This window comes from Ictidomys tridecemlineatus, chromosome 8 (genome assembly GCF_052094955.1).
Source record: "Ictidomys tridecemlineatus isolate mIctTri1 chromosome 8, mIctTri1.hap1, whole genome shotgun sequence".
NCBI lineage: Eukaryota > Metazoa > Chordata > Mammalia > Rodentia > Sciuridae > Ictidomys > Ictidomys tridecemlineatus.
The window spans coordinates 155,070,763-155,086,480 of NC_135484.1; the positions used below are offsets into that span (position 1 = coordinate 155,070,763).

Genomic DNA, 15,718 nt, shown 5'->3' on the forward strand with positions numbered 1-15,718 from the left:
CCTTCATTCTGGGGTCACGTGTCACGAGAACTGAGAGTCCAGGAAGCAGCATGGGGCAGGGGACATGCCAGCCGCTTCTTCTCGTTGCCCTGGTGGGTGGTTGACCCCACACACACCCTTGGAAGGACAGATGGTCGTTCCAGGGCCAGTGCTGCCAAACCCACAAGAAGGAAAATGTCCATCCGGGAAGCCGCGTCACTCTGCAGCACAGAGATCCCTCTTCCTGGTCCCTCTCTGTGGTTTTGATAACACGATCCATTGTCTTACTGCGGTTGAGTTTATTTTATATTTATTTACTGCGACACCTTTTATGCTTGGCATGATAAATTCTACTCTATTTGTCACAAATGTATTCTTCTGTTTCTATTTTTTTGGACTTTTTAATTGTGGTTTTATATATCTTATATATATATGTATATATATATATATCTTCTAAAATATATGTATCTTCTAAAAATCAACTTTTTAAATGTAAAATTCAGTGGCATTAGTTACATTCACCATCTTGTACAACCATCACTATTATTTATGTCTAAAACTTATTCACTGCCCCAAATAGGAACTCTACTCATTAAACGACACCCTAATCCCCTTCTCCCCAGGAGAAGAATCTTCTTTCCTTCTGAAACCTTCCAGATCCGCTGCGTCAGACAACTGCCCTTTGCCTCTGGCTCCCTCACATGATGGGCCGGTGATTCATCCCGGGCAGCCAACAGCAGAACTCCTTTCCTTTTTATGGCTGGGTGATATTCCACGGTGAGGAAGGTCCACGTTTTGTTTGCCCATTCATCGTGGGTGGACGTTTGGTTTGTTTCCACTTTTCGGTTATCGTGACCAAAGGGGCAGGACACGCTGGCACGTGTGTATCAGGGACACATTTTGCAGTTCTGGTGTGTGTACCTAGCAGCGGGACGGCTGGTTCCCGTAGTCATTCTGTTGATCATTTGGGGGAACTGCCACAGATTTCCACGGAGCTGTGACATCTCACACCAGCCACGTATGAGAGTTCCAGTTTCCATTTCCTGCTCCTGAACACAGCTCTTTCTGGAGCTGCCCAAAGTAAGTGCTGGGCCAGTGGCCAGACAAGACCCACTTCCCTGACCTCGGCTGCACTGGAGGATCTTGAGGGTCTCACTCCGCAATGGCCGCACTGACCTCTAGCTGGCCCCTCTCCCTCCTGGCTGCAGGCAGTGCAGGTAGGGGTGGCTGGGGGGAGGTTTTCTTTCCATCCAGATCCACGGAGGGCAGCCCCCAAGGCTCACAGGTGGCACGTGGCTGAGACTCCACAGGAGCGCTCAGACTGTCCAGTCCAGCAAAGCTCTTCCAAGCACCCGAAGTGAGGGTGGGGGAAGATCTTCAGGTAGAAAGAGCTGGGTCGTTCCACACAGCAGTGATCTCACGCAGAAATCGCAGACCTCTGGGCCGCACCCAGACAAGACGGGGAGACGAGCAGCCTCAGAGGCCTTGCTGGACGAGGCCCGGCTTCAACTCACCTGGGTCTGGGTTCCTCAGGGCACACGCAGGCCTTCCCAGCAGCAGGCAGCCAGCTGACTGATGCTTTGTTGGGCTGAGGACACTCAGGGTCGTGGGTACTTCCAGGAGGAGCTGAGGACAAAATGAGCTTCACGTGGCCCAAGTTTCCATCTGATGGAAAAAGCTGCTTCCATCCCCTCTCCCAGGTCTTCCCCTCCTGGGCCAGCCTGACTGAGCCTTCCCTGGACACCAGGTCTCTGGCCTCTGTTTCCTCCCGTGCTCTAGGACAGCTGCTGGCTGCTGTCCTCTTCATTGCTGGCCAGCTGCACCGTCCCTCCCAGCAGAGCCTGCTCCTGACCCCCACTGCCATCTTCCTCCCGATTCCTATCACCCTTTAATTAATACCGTCTCAATTCCTGTTCCTCTTGTGTTCTCTGTGTGACTCCATCCTCCACAGGTGGGAAGCTCCAGCAAGATTTGGAAACCTGTTGTGCGCTGTGTCTAGGAGTGACCGAAGCTGGCCCGCTCTGCTCCTACGCCAGCGCGCGTCTCCACACCGTGCCCAGTGGGAAGAGCCCCGGGGGGCTGGCCACCTGTAGTCGGACCTAGTTCTGACTCCCTGGCTGTTTAGCTGGGAAGCATCAGCTCACCTCCAGACATCACTTCCTCATCTGCAGAATAAGACTCCCGACTTCCAGGAAAGCCCCGGTGGGAGGCACTGGGCGACTCCTCCCCAGGCCCGGAGAATTTTATCAGCAGTTCTCAAGCACAAGAAGAAGTCAGGGTATGTCTGGAGAAATCCTCTGCGGTTTTGATTCCAGCTAAGGCAGAATTACAAAACAATTTTTCCCTCCCTTCACTTGCCTAAATAATGATAACAGCGATGATGAAGATGATACTTTTCAGGAAGAAAAAATCACTGACAAAATGACAAAAAATAGCTATGATATTTCTCCGTTCCCCCCCTTCTCTCACTTCTGGTTGTTTGTACAACAGTTAAATACCATTATTAATTAAAACAACAGCTTGGACGTTAGCAGGGTGCCAGCCTCAGCGCATGGAAGCATCTGCTCTGATGGAAGAGTGAGGGGAAACATTTCCTTTCGCACTGAAACGGCGGATATTATGACTTACCAATAACTATCGACCCAAAGACAGTCTGAAGCTCAAAGTTGCTTTTATGAGTCAAAATGCTCAATGGGTTCTGTGAATATGGCCCTGTAAGTATTAGGGCAGACGCAGGCCATTTGGACAAACACGTGCACCCAGTGCTATAGATGCTGCAGCGCATTTCAGGTCAGGAAGAACCTGTACTAAGGGAAAGCCTAAATCCACGAGAAGAAGCGCATCTGAACATGGAAACCACCACCCGGCTGTCCTCGATCCCACGCCACTGCTCCGTGTTGCTCCCATGTACAACCTGCGTGACCTTGGTTTCCTCCTCTAATACATGGAAATAACAATAATAGTACTACTTCATGGTTGGTGAGGAGGTCGTAGGAGTGAACGGGCGACTGTGTGTGAAAATGCTTTTATGAAATACAAAGCTCTACCCACGACAGGCAGGTGGGCTGGTCATGGTGGAAAGAGGAATGGGGCTCGGCACAGTCTCTCACCCCTACTCCATGTCCACACTTCACCCTTCATGCACCCCCTTGCAGTGTCCAGTGGTCCCTCGGGTCTGTGCATCTGACGTTCACATGGGCCGAGCCTTGGCTTTACACTCTGGGGCCACTGCAGGACTTGTTCTGCTCTTGGTCGCTTCCTCTCTGAGTGTGTCCTGCTCTTAAACACAGAGGAGCAGTGAACCTTTCCACCTCCCCATGGGGCCTCTTTCAGTGCAGGAACCGAGGGACAGCTGGACTGTACCTGGGCTTGAGCTTCAGGAAACAGCCGAGTCTGGTGCCGAAGCAGGAGCTGAGCTGTGAACAGAGAGGGCTGCGGTGAGGCTTCAAATCATTTCTCTTTTATGAATCAGAAAATCCGGGAGATAATGCAGGAGACAAATTCAGTTGTGAAGCAGAGAGAACATTTCTTTTCTAGGGTGCTCTGTTAGGAGATTTTAGGTGGAACAGGGGACATTCTGTCCTCTGGGCCTGAGCAGGGTTCCAGGGAGCTTTGACACAAGCTTGGATCTTTCTTTCCTTTACTCCAGGTGATAATTGTGTGATCCTTTGTTGAGCACGTAGAGGCTGCCAGCTGGGAGCCAGTGAGTACTTGCCCCAGAAGCAAAATCTAAGGGGTCATAAAATAAAAGCATTAATCAAGAAAAGCACTACTACCTTTATGCAATATTTAAATAAGTCACAATGTGCAAACTCTCTATGAACAAAAACACCACATATCCAGTAAGGATCAGTATTACCGATTTTCACCTCAGTGCCATGGGTTTACCTTCGGAGCCAGCTATCAATTTTGAAATTTTAATTAGGAAGCAACTTTGCATTTTCTAGTTTCTTTCCTGCTAATCTCCAAATGACCAATTTCTTACTCTAGGAAAGCTACATGCCCTGGCCTACAAGTCTTTTGAAAGTCTAAGAACTTGGATGTTGTGGACAAGACAGAGAAGAGGGAAAAGGATTTGGGGGGAGAACAGAGGATCTTGGAGAAGCAGGAGATCAAGCTGGACCCCAGCTTCCGAGTAGGAAAAGCCTTTCCCCTGGTGGAATCAGAAGGAGAGTTCTTTGGGTCCCAAGCACTGGGGTTGGATGTGGCTCCAGGGCAGAACTCCAGCAAGCAGCAGCAGGACGTGGCTTCACATGGAGGTCACATCCAGGCTCCTGTGTCCCACGCACATGGAGAGGAAGCCAGCTCCAGTGCACCCGCATCCTCCGCTTCACCTTCTCTGGGTACAAAGGGCTCAGGTGGCTCAGGCGCAGCCTGCAGTGAGAGCCGGCCCCTCAGTGATGGGCCCCCAGTGAGCTAAGACGCCCTGTTCTGCGACTCTCTGTTTTCTTCCTCTGTTTTCTTCCTCCATCTAAATCTGATGCCCATCTTCACCTGGCCCTATGGAAGCCGGGCTCTTCTCTCCTCTTGTTTTGTGAACCGATGGCAGAAAGGTGGAGGGAGAGGACGTGGTGGTGCGGTGGCTGGGGAGGGAGGAAGGGCAGTTCCTGTGGAAGCCCGCGCTGGGTGCACACGCTGGTGCCTCTGTTATAACTCTGAGTCAGGCTGAGTCAGCCTCGATGACCTCCTGACAGTTGTACTGATGTGCAGGGGAGTGTTCCTGTGGCTAATGACAGGGCTCTGCTGAGCCAGGATCTGAGAGGCCTTCTCAGCGTCAGGATGACGCATCTGGAACTCCAGCGCAGCCAGAGGTGGAAGAGGCAGCATCTGGTGAGTCGACAGGGCGGGGAAAGAGGGCAGCCTGCAATTAGATGGCCACGCTGTCACCAGGGGGCTGGCAGGCCCCGTCCGCACGCTCCAGGGTGGAGCATGGCCTTTAACAGATGTGGAGGCTCAGCACCAGCCCCTGTGAGCTGAGCAGTAACTGAACACAGCCTGAGGCTGGCGGCTCTGTCTCCACCTCTGCTCTCCCATGTGTTTTCTGGGCTTCCGAAGGTCACTGTGGAGCTCTTTTAAGGAGCCAAATGGGCTGGATGATCCCATGGGTCAATTCAATCAAAATCATGCTCAGTTTTACTAGTCCCTTGAATATTTGCTGGATCTTTTTCCTTTTTGCTGTCTTGAACAGGAAAACTTCCCTTCTGATGTTTTTCTGCTATTTCACCTTCACTGGGTGCTCTGTCTTCTAGACCCAGATGCTGCTCATGCCCAGAGGTTCAGGTGGCCTGGGGCAGTAGCCTCAGGAGAGAGGGGCTGCTTGATGTGATCTATTCGCTGCTCCCTCCGCCACATCCACTGTGCCCTGACAAGCCAGCCAAGGACAGCTCTTGCGTTTATGGAAGCCTGACCTTTGGTTTCTGGCCCATCCAAGTTCACAGAGACCTTAAAGGGCTGGCTAGTGGCTGTGGATTTTATCCCCCGCAGCCTTAGAATCCACTTGGGGAATATGGGTGTTAACCAGGGGCTTCCTTATAGGGGTCCTATGTTCCAGCTTGGCTTGTGCGACCCCTCTTCCCACTCTCCATACATGGACACGCGTCACCTCTTCCAGGAGCCCATCCCTGACTGTCCAGATGGAAGTGGGCGCGTGGACTCAGCTGGTCTGCAGAGAAAAGAGCCGCAGACAGACCGAGGGCTGGACTCCGTCCCAGCTCTGGAGCAGTCTCTGGTTCCCAGAATTAAAATAACAAACCCACAAACCAGTTGGTTTAGGCAACTGAAGTGGGTTGTTTCGTGGTCCTGGGGGCTGGAAGTTTGGGACTAAGGTGTCCTCAGAGCCGTTTCCTCCCGAGGTGGAAAGGGGATCTGTCCCCAGGAGGGGGGTCTGTTCCGGGTCTCTCTCCTGGCGATCTTGGCACTCCCTGGGTGGTGGAAGCATCACCATCTCTGTCCTCGCCTTCACCTGGGTCCCCGTGTGCATGTGTGTCTCTGGGTCCATATCCTCCCCACTCTTCTTAAAAAATTAGAGCATTTATACTGTACGTCTTATTTGGGTTTATTTTCACAAGATAAGAGACACAAGGAATTTGATTTCAATCTCATTCTCCCTTTCCCTTCCCTCCTCCCTCCCCATTCTCTCTCTTCTCCTCTATTGATCTTCTTTTACTCCTTTATTATTTATTTATTTTTGATGGGAATTTTCTGCATATACGTACAGGTGAATTTCTTTTTGGTACATTTGTATGTCTGTAATGGGCTACTGCTAAATTCTTTCCATGTTTCTATTTTATTTTTGAGTTTTTTAAAAATATGTGACAGTGGAATGCATTGCAATTCTTTTACATATATAGAGCTCAATTTTTCATATCTCTGGTTGTACACACAGTAGATTCACACCAATTCGCGTCTTCCTACCTGTACTTTGGATAATAATGATCATCACGTTCCACCATCGTTAATAACCCCCTGTCCCCTCCCTTCCCCTCCAATTTGTCTGCCCTATTTAGAGTTCCTCTATTCCTCCCATGCTCCCTCTCCCTACCCCACTATGAATCAGCCTCCTTATATCAGAGAAAACATTTGGCATTTGTTTTTTGGGGATTGGCTACTTCACTTAGCATTATCTTCTCCAATTCCATCCATTTACCTGCAAATGCCATGATTTTATTCACTTTTATTTCTGAGTAATATTCCATTGTGTATACATGCCACATTTTTTTAATCCATTTATCTACTGAAGGGCATCTAGGTTGGCTCCACAGTTTAGCTACTGTGAATTGTGCTGCTGTAAACATTGATGTGGCTGTGTCCCTGTAGTATGCTGTTTTTTAAATCCTTTGGGTATAGACCAAGGAGAGGGATAGCTGGGTCAAATGATGGTTCCAATCCCAGATTTCCAAGGACTCTCCATACTGCTTTTCATATTGGCTGCACCAATTTGCATCCCACCAGCAGTGTATGAGTGTACCTTTTCCCCACGTCCTCACCAACACTTATTGTTGTCTGTATGCATAATGGCTGCCATTCTGACTGGAGTGAGATGAAATCTTAGAGTGGTTTTGATTTGCATTTCTCTAATTGCTAGAGATGATGAATATTTTTTCATATATTTGCTGATTGATTGTATATCCTCTTCTGAGAAGTGTCTGTTCAACACTGGCCGGAGCAATTAGAAAGATGAAAGAAATTAAAGGGATACACAAAGGAAAAGAAGAACTCAAATTGGCACTATTTGCTGATGATATGATTCTATACCTAGAAGTCCCTAAAAGTTCCACCAGAAAACTTCTAGAAATAGTAAACGAATTCAGCAACTTAGCAGGATATAAAATGAACACCCATAAATCAAAGACATTTCTGTATATCAGTGACAAATCCTCTGAGAGGAAAATGAGGAAAACTACTCCATTTACAATAGCCTCCAAAAATAAAATAAAATAAAATAAAATACTTGGGAATCAACTTAACGAAAGAGGTGAAAGATCTATATAATGAAAATTACAGAACCCTAAAGAAAGAAATCAAAGAAGACCTTAGAAGATGGAAAGATCTCCCTTGTTCTTGGATAGGCAGAATTAATATTATCAAAATGACCATACTACCAAAAACACCATACAGATTTAATGCAATTCTGATCAAAATCCCAATGACATTCCTCCTAGAAACAGAAAAAATAATCATGAAATTTATCTGGAAAATAAGAGATCTGGAATAGTTAAAGCAATCATGAGCAGGAAGAGTGAATCGGGTGGCATCACTATACTAGACTTTAACTATACTACAGAACAATAGTAACAAAAACAGCATGGTATTGGCCCCCAAACAGACTGGCAGACCAATGGTACAGAATAGAGGACACAGAGACTAACCCACAAAACTACAATTATCTTATATTAGACAAAGGTGCCAAGAACATGCACTGGAGAAAAGATAGCCTCTTCAACAAATGATGCGGGAAAACTGGAAATCCATATGCAACAAAATGAAATTAAACCCTATCTCTCACCATGCACAAAACTCAACTCAAAATGTATCAAGGACCTAGGAATTAAACCAGAGACCCAGCACCCAATGGAAGAAAAAGTAGGCCCTGATCTCCATCATACGGGATTAGGCCCAACTTTCTTAATAAGACACCTGTGGTGCAAGAATTAAAGTTAAGATTCAAAAAATGGGATGCACTCACACTAAAAAGTTTCTTCTCAGCAAAAGAAACAATCTGTGAGGTGAATAGAGAGCCTACATCTTGGGAGCAAATCATTACCCCTCACAGATAAGATAGAGCACTAACCTCTAGGGTATATAAAGAACTCAAAAAGCTAGACACCAAAAAACCCCCAAATAACCCACTCATTCCACATTTCTACCCCTTCCCCTTCCTTCCTGTCCCTCTGGCTCTCCTTCTTCTACTCCACTGATCTAACTTATGTTTTTATGAGATCCAATCTCCTTTCCTGTCACCTTTCCCTTATTTTGCTTTAGGTTCCACCTATGAGAGAAAGCATTCATTTATTTCATTTTTTGAGTCTGACTTAATCCACTTAGCAAGATTTTCTTCATTTCCACCCATTTGCCAGCAAATACCACTATTTCATTCTTCTTTATGGCTGAGCAATATTCCATTGTGTATGTATATATATCACACTTTCTTTATCCGTTTATCTGTTGAAGGGCACATAGGTTGGTTCCATGGCTTCGCTATTGTGAATTGTGCTGCTATAGACATGGATGTGGCTATATCACTATAGTGTGCTGATTTAGATCTTTGGGGTATATACTGAAGAGGGGGGATAGCTGGGTCATATGGTGGTTCCATTCCTAGTTTCCTGAGGAGTCTCTAACCTGCTTTCCAGAGTGGCTGCACTAACCTTCAGTCCACCCAGCAGTGTATGAGTGCACCTTTCCCCCACTTCCTCACCCACATTCCTATTGTTTGGATTCTTGATTTTTGCCGCTCTACCTGGAGTGAGATGGCCTCTCAGTGCAGTTCTGACTTGCATTTCCCTGATTGTGAGAGATGCTCAAGATTTTTTCAGATATTTGTTGGCCATTTGTGTTTCTTCTTTTGGGAAATTTCTATTTAGTTCTTGGGGCCATTTACTAATTGAGTTACTTGTTTTAATTCTTCGCTCTTTGTAAGAACATCGGTCGTGCTAGAAAGGGGGCCCAGCTGACACCACTGTGACCTCATCTTCTCAATCGCATCTGCAATGACCTCATTTCCAAGCAGGGTTACGTTTTGAGGTCCTGGGAATTAGGACTTCGACCTATGAATTTTGAGGGCACCCCACAGCGGAGCCCTTGGGAGACCCCTGTTGGTCTCCTGGCCTGTGAATGAAGATAGGCTGGGACTAACTTCTCAGAGTCCTTGGCGGCTTGGTGTGCGTGGCTCAGGAGCACTGTGGCTCAGAGGATGTCAACTGCACCTGTCGTCATTCTGTCTCACAGCAATGTGAGTGGAAGTGGAGAGGAGGGCAGACAGGGCACACGTAATGAATGGCTCCTCCCTGGGAGCACTGGGGACACTCAGTGGCTCCTCTTTCTGTAAGGGCCAAAAGGCAAACCATTTCCACTCTTTGACCCTACAATTGTCACAGACCAGCCTCCAACAGCATGGAGAGGGGTGGATTCACCTGCTTAATACAATACAATTTATAAAAACAGACAGCAAGCCCGAACTGGCCTGCAGGCTGTAGCTTGGTGACCCATTTTTATGCTCTATTACGTTGTGTGACAGAGAGAGGACCTGCACATGGGAGCAACACTGGCAGCAGGTAACCTGGGTGAAGAAGGGTGGAGCAGGTGTATTTTGAGCCTTTTATGAAAATTTCCTGTAAGGGTGAAATTAACCTCCCCTCTCCCCCCAAAACCTGACAGAGACTTAAATAAAACAGTGAGACAGGTAAAGTGATACCAAGTGTTTGTGGATGAAATGAGGCGTCCCTCTGCCATGGTAGGTATCTGGACAGAATTTCCAGAAGACTTTTGTGGTCAATCTTACAGGAGGAGGAGTCGGCTTAGAGCCACAGGCAGGTCCAGTGGGAGCCAGAGACACACCAGCCGCTAGCACATACTGCAGACAGTGGTGGCCGGCCCTGTCCTGCGAGCACAGGTCATGCTGCCATCACAGGCACCTGGACTGGCCTGGCAGTCCTCACAGTGCTACCCACCCTCACCCCTTCCAGCAGAGGAATGACCACTCTGTCTCCTGGCTAATGTGTAGGTGGAACTCTGGTGTCTGAGGTTTCTTCCCCTACATAGGCCCTGGAACTGGGAACATGGCAGATCTTACCCCTGTGCATAGGCTAGATTGTGTGTCACAGCTGACTTCAAAATAGGGAGGAGATTGTCCAGGACCAGGTGGTCTGACGATTGTCCAGGACGTGATGAAGTGAAGGACTTTGAGATGGAATTTTCTGGGCGGGCCCTAAAAATGGGAGAGGAGGAGGTGAGGGTTACAGGATCGGGGTGAAGACTCTACCTGCACTTGCACTGTTAGAGGGTGGTGGGGCCTGGCACCCAGGGCTGGTGCTCTTGCAGATGCGAGTGGTCCTCGGGTGACAAGGTGTGTGGCCTTCTCCTCAAATCTCGCACCGGGCTCTCTGGCCTCCCCGCCTCCTTGCTCCCTGGAAGCTGCCTCAGCCATCCCTCTCCTCCACACAGCACCTCCGGCTTCATATCTTGGGCTCTGCCCCAGGATCAGGAGGGGGTAGGCCTCTTGTCAACCCTTGAAGTCACTTCTCACTTCTTTAATGAGCATGTATCCTGCCTCCGTGGCTTTCCAGGTCGTCAGAACCACTGGAGGCACTTTTCATAGACATTCTACCTCCTTCCGAGCGTCTCAGGGATCTTGATGGAACCCTTATTTGAAAAGGCGTCCTAGGTAATTCTTTTGGCCTGACAGATTGGGAAGCACTGATATAAAGATGAGTACCACAAGGTCTCCTGAGGCGCCATCCCTGGGTATTCACACCCTGAGGCGTGGAGTCCCCTCCCACACTGTGCCTGGCTGGACTGTGACGCAGGGAATGACGTGTGTCACTCCTGAGATCGGGGCATGGAGGGCACACAGCTTCCATCCTGCACAGACTTCCTCAGGCCCCTTACAACCTTGGACTGAGTGTCTGGGATTATCTGTAGACATTTTTATTATGGAAGAATCATCAGCCTCCTTCATGCACTTACATTTATTTGTTCATAAACTATCTGCCATAATATGTACCATATCATATACCCATTGCAAGACATGCTCGGAATTAATACATGCGAGATAGGAATTAAACAGAAGATATATTTCCTTCCTGCCTTTCAGTGGTTCTCTTGCTTCTTCTACTTTGGAGCTCAGGGGTTTAGCGCTGTGCTTTTTTTCAAAGTGCGATTTTCCGGGTTGTGAGCTGGTCGGCACTGAGATCAGTGTGACCCGCAGCTGTCACCTGTAAGCGCATTTCCCGTGAATGTGCTCAGTTCACAGGAGCCCCTCATTTCCCCTAGATCATGTCTGCTCTGATTCCGTTTACTGAGATGTAATTCTAAGTCTGTTGGACAAAAGGTTAAGAGCTTGCTGGTGTCTTGAATGTTTATTTTTATTTCCTGTTGCTAGCCATTTACTTTTATTATATTTGACAAAAGTAATAGCCCACAACAGATTGGATAATACAAAACGAAAAAAAATAAATAAACCAATTGGTCCTTCCTCATGGGTAGTCAGGAAGCTCTGGCTTAGACGGACCAATGATGCCGGGTGCTGGAGGGGCTGTCTGCTTCTGAGACCTCTCCTCATCTCTCTGGGAATTCTGACCTACTTACAGGACACCCACCCTGGGCCAGGACCCTCCCAGCCGTGGATTCCCTTCCTGCCGGCTTCTGGCCCCTCGACACTACTGGACACTGTTGACTGACAGCAAGGAATAGAGAGAGGGGCAAGGGATGGCTCTGTGATATCACCTGCATGTGACACCTGCCAGTCAGTCCATCCCAGAGCCAGCAGGGCCCCCAGTGCTGGCCCTCCAGTTCACCCCAGAGGCTTGACATACTCTGCAAAGACCACAGTGTCCTTCCTGATGGGAATAAGAGGGGACTTCCCCTGTGACAGGAGAGCCCGAACCCACTCCAGCTAAGGTGACAGAGGAGTGGTCTGGGCCTAGGTAACACCTTCTAGACTCAGGAAAACTCTCCTTTTGGAGCAAAGCACACGCCCAGACATGCACAAGGATAAGAGAAACCCCTCCCTGGGTCTCTGGTCCTCGGCCATCTGTGTTCTCCAGGGAAGCCCGCCTCAGCGAGTCACAGGCACTGTGTGTCACGCCACCCTGCAGCTCTGGGCAGGATGTAAAAAATCAGTTTTTCTTCTTTTTGGCAGAGTTGGATAATGTTGCTCCTATACTGTCCCCACAATGAGCCTGGAGCCAATGTTTGGAAGATGTCGTGGCCTCTGCTTGGCTTTCCAGCTGCTGTCCAGGACACAAGTCTTACTAAGTAAAGCCCATTATGACGTGTGAGCCTCAAGCCCAGGTGCTTTCCAGGCCTGCGTTGTGCTGAAGTCCACAGCTGGATCCCAGCCCTGCAGAAACAGACCTCGCTGCAGCACCTGCCCCAGGAGAAGTAGATTCAGGAGTGACCCTTCCCCAGAGCATGGCTCAGACCTCCTGTACCTGTCTCCCACAGGCAGGAACTGGCCTTGCTGTCCCTCTGACGGTCAGTTCTGCTGCTGTGGTCCTGCAAGTTTGCACAGGAATTTCCGCTGTCTGCCGATTCTTCTAGAAACGACACAGACATCCATTAATGTCAGCCCCCCTGGGCTCCTCATTTCCGGAACCTTCAGCCCCGACAGAAGAGTCATAGCTAAAGATTTCAGGTAGACGGTTGAAAGACATGCGTGGACATGGCTTTCTGTCTGGAGAGATGTGGACCTCAGCAGCCTGCTGTGACAGAGAGCAGCCTGAGAGAAGAGTGGCCAGAGCCGAGCCTCCCGCCCAGCTGCAGCCAGAGTCAAAGCCAGCCGAGGGGGCAGGAGGCGGGCTCCTGGTCCTCTGCCCCTGCTCAGCCTCTCGGCCTCCCTCAGAATGCGTTTCCACGTTTAGGTCTTAACAGTGGACGCGAAGTTGAGTGCAATTGACACACAGTGGGGACCCCCTGCCTCCAGCTGTCCCTGGAAGACTGTGCCATAGGAATTCCGTGGTGGGTTCTGAGTTTGGCACAGAGCTTCTGGGCAGGCAGGACCCAAGGAGCTAGGGAGGGGACTGTAACTCATACTTCGACGTGCTGAAGGGTCAGAGTTCACATGGCCTTCTCAGGGGTTGTTCCTTCCATGCTGCAAGTGGAAAGGAGGCCTGAGCTGAGGAGTGTCAAGAGAGCTCCCGGGGCCTCCCTCAGGTACAGAGGACAGGGCTCTAGCCAGGCTTCAACTCAAAGGTCTTCTTCCCACTCTCCCCTGGGCCACCCATAGCTTTGGTCAGTGGCTCTCCTTTCCTCCATGGCTAAGGAGGACTCCAGGAAACTTCTGGAACTGAGGAAAGGAGGGGCTGAGTCAGGAGGCAAGAGCTGAGCTCACACGGGCTGGACTCTAGGAGAGGACAGAGCCGTGAGTCCCCTGCCCGTGGTCCCTCCGTCTCTCACAGCTCAAGCCTGTATTCAACAGGAAATGCCGAGGGAGCCGCCACCACGCCCTTTTCCAGCAAGGCTAAGTTAAGGGGTGTTGAGCTGCCTGGAAGGTGTCCCTGGACCACCAAAGGGCACAAGGGCACCTGGGCACCCGGGCCTTCGCACCGCAGACTGGATGTGATGGTGCTGCTCTTGCAGAGCAGGCCCACCGCACTGGTTACTCTGCCGCTCCCTGGACCATGGGCTGAACTAACTAACTTCCTTTCTTTCTTCCTTCCTTCCTTCCTTCCTTCCTTCCTTCCTTCCTTCCTTCCTTCCTTCCTTCCTTCCTTCCTCTCTCTCTCTCTTTCTCTCTCTCTCTCTCTCTCTCTCTCTCTCTCTCTCTCTCTTTCTGTACTGGGGTGCGTACCCATTGAGCCATATCCCCAGTCATTATTTTTGTATTTTCATTTAAAGACAGGGTCTCACTGAGTTGCTAAGTGCCTTGCTAAGTTGCTAGGTTGGCTTTGAACTTGTGATCCTCCTGCCTCAGCCTCCCGAGCTCTGGGATTACAGGAGAGTGCCACTGTGCCCGGCTGTGGGCTGCATTTTCACTACTGGCTGAGGCAGGTGACGCAGAAGACTCACAAATGCAGGCTAGGCAGATCAGGTTGATTACTTACAGATGGGCCTCGGGGGCCACGGAAGCCCAGGGTGAGCCGCCCCCTAAGGCTCTGGAAGTTCTCCAGGACAGATGGCATCTCCTCCGCACGTGTCCCAGAAAGCAGCACCCCCTAGCGGCCTCTTCTGGAAGTGCCATGGTTGGAATGTGGTTTGCCCTCCAAGGGCTCATGGGTGGGCAGCTCCGTCCCCAGGGTGGCAGTGTTGGGAGGCCATGTGCCATGTCCAGGAGGTGGGCCCCGGTGGAGCTCCTTGGGTCACTGGGAGCTGCCCTTGCGGGGGAGTGTGAATCTCGCAGGGGACCCCTAAGCTACCTGAGAATGAGTTGAGGGAGCACTCCCAACCCCTGAATGAATTGTGCTCAGGCTTCCTGATTTTTGGTCTGTTTTCTGCCCTTTCGCTGTTCCCACCTGATGCCATCTCTGTTAGGTCCTCATCACAGGAAACCAATGCAGCTGCCTAATCTGGGACTTTCACTCTCGGAATCTGTGAGCCAAGTAGATCTATTTTGTTTATGAGTTAGATATTTATAAGTCTATGAAGTTACCTGGCCTCAGGAATTTCATTAAAGTAATGAAAAAAAAAACCTACAGGAGGGACTGAAACAGAAGCTGCATCCAGCCCAGGCCACAGTCACTCTTGAGAACGTCCAGGGAGAAGGGTGGGGAGAGGACTGGGTCAGTCCAGGGCCACCGGGAGAACTACACGGGAGAAAGGGTTGTTCCCTGCATGGTCCTCGCCCTTTCCCACCCCAGACTTTACAAGTCATGGCTTTACTATTAGACTGTAGTCCTCTGGTGGGACGGACTTTATATTTCATTATGTCGTATTTCTAGAAATTCAAATGAAGTCCAACACAGCAGACTCCCTGCAAGGGACTGTTAATGATGGAGAGCTTGTCCTTGGCACCTGTGGCATTTTGGGGTGGGTGACTCAGGGGCTGTCCTGCGTATCGTAAGATAGCATCCCTGTCCCACACCTGAGGGCTGCCAGCAACCGCCCCTGGTTCTGATAAACAAAGATGTCTGCAGACACATTGTCAAATGTCCTGTGGGGAGAAGAACTGCCCCTGGTTGAGGACAAACACCTGACCGTGGGCTACGTGTCAGAGGCTCTATCGAGACAATCTTCATCTCATCTTCACAATAAGCATACGCGGTTGTCATGTGCAGGTGAAGATACGGGAGCACAAAGGGTCAGGTCACCTGTTCAAGGGGAGAGCTGGGTGTGAAGCAGGCCTGTGGGACTTTCTGTGTACCCAGGAGACAGCACAGCAACTGGCACAGGTCTGTAAGGGTGTTTGTGGGCCCTACACTTGCTGTTCCTGTAATCACCATTCTTATTTCAGATCTTCCCCAGTTCACAGAAAGGCTGAAGCGTGAATGTATGTTTTAAGCACTGATTTCTGTTTTTCTTCCTAGACCTTCTCAATGAAACGTTCATGATTTGACTGAGCACTTTGTCCAGTGTCATTATAGAA

The 15,718-nt window shown here is 49.7% G+C and overlaps 1 protein-coding gene across 3 annotated transcripts in view; it reads left to right on the forward strand.

Annotated features, from left to right (window-relative positions):
* Positions 1-15,692, forward strand: part of Scgn (secretagogin, EF-hand calcium binding protein) — a 52,037-nt gene extending 36,345 nt beyond the window's left edge. The window contains exons 11-12 of one of the 3 annotated variants that reach the window (XR_013425500.1): positions 1,931-4,809; positions 12,338-15,692. Coding sequence is in view for 1 of the 3 variants with exons in the window: in XM_078020638.1 (XP_077876764.1) it covers positions 1,931-1,978 (48 nt within the window). In the remaining 2 variants the exon portion in view is untranslated. Of the gene's footprint in view, positions 1-1,930 lie in introns of all 3 variants that reach the window. The other 2 variants (XR_013425501.1, XM_078020638.1) reach the window with 2 other exon arrangements.
* The last annotated feature ends 26 nt before the right edge of the window (positions 15,693-15,718 follow it).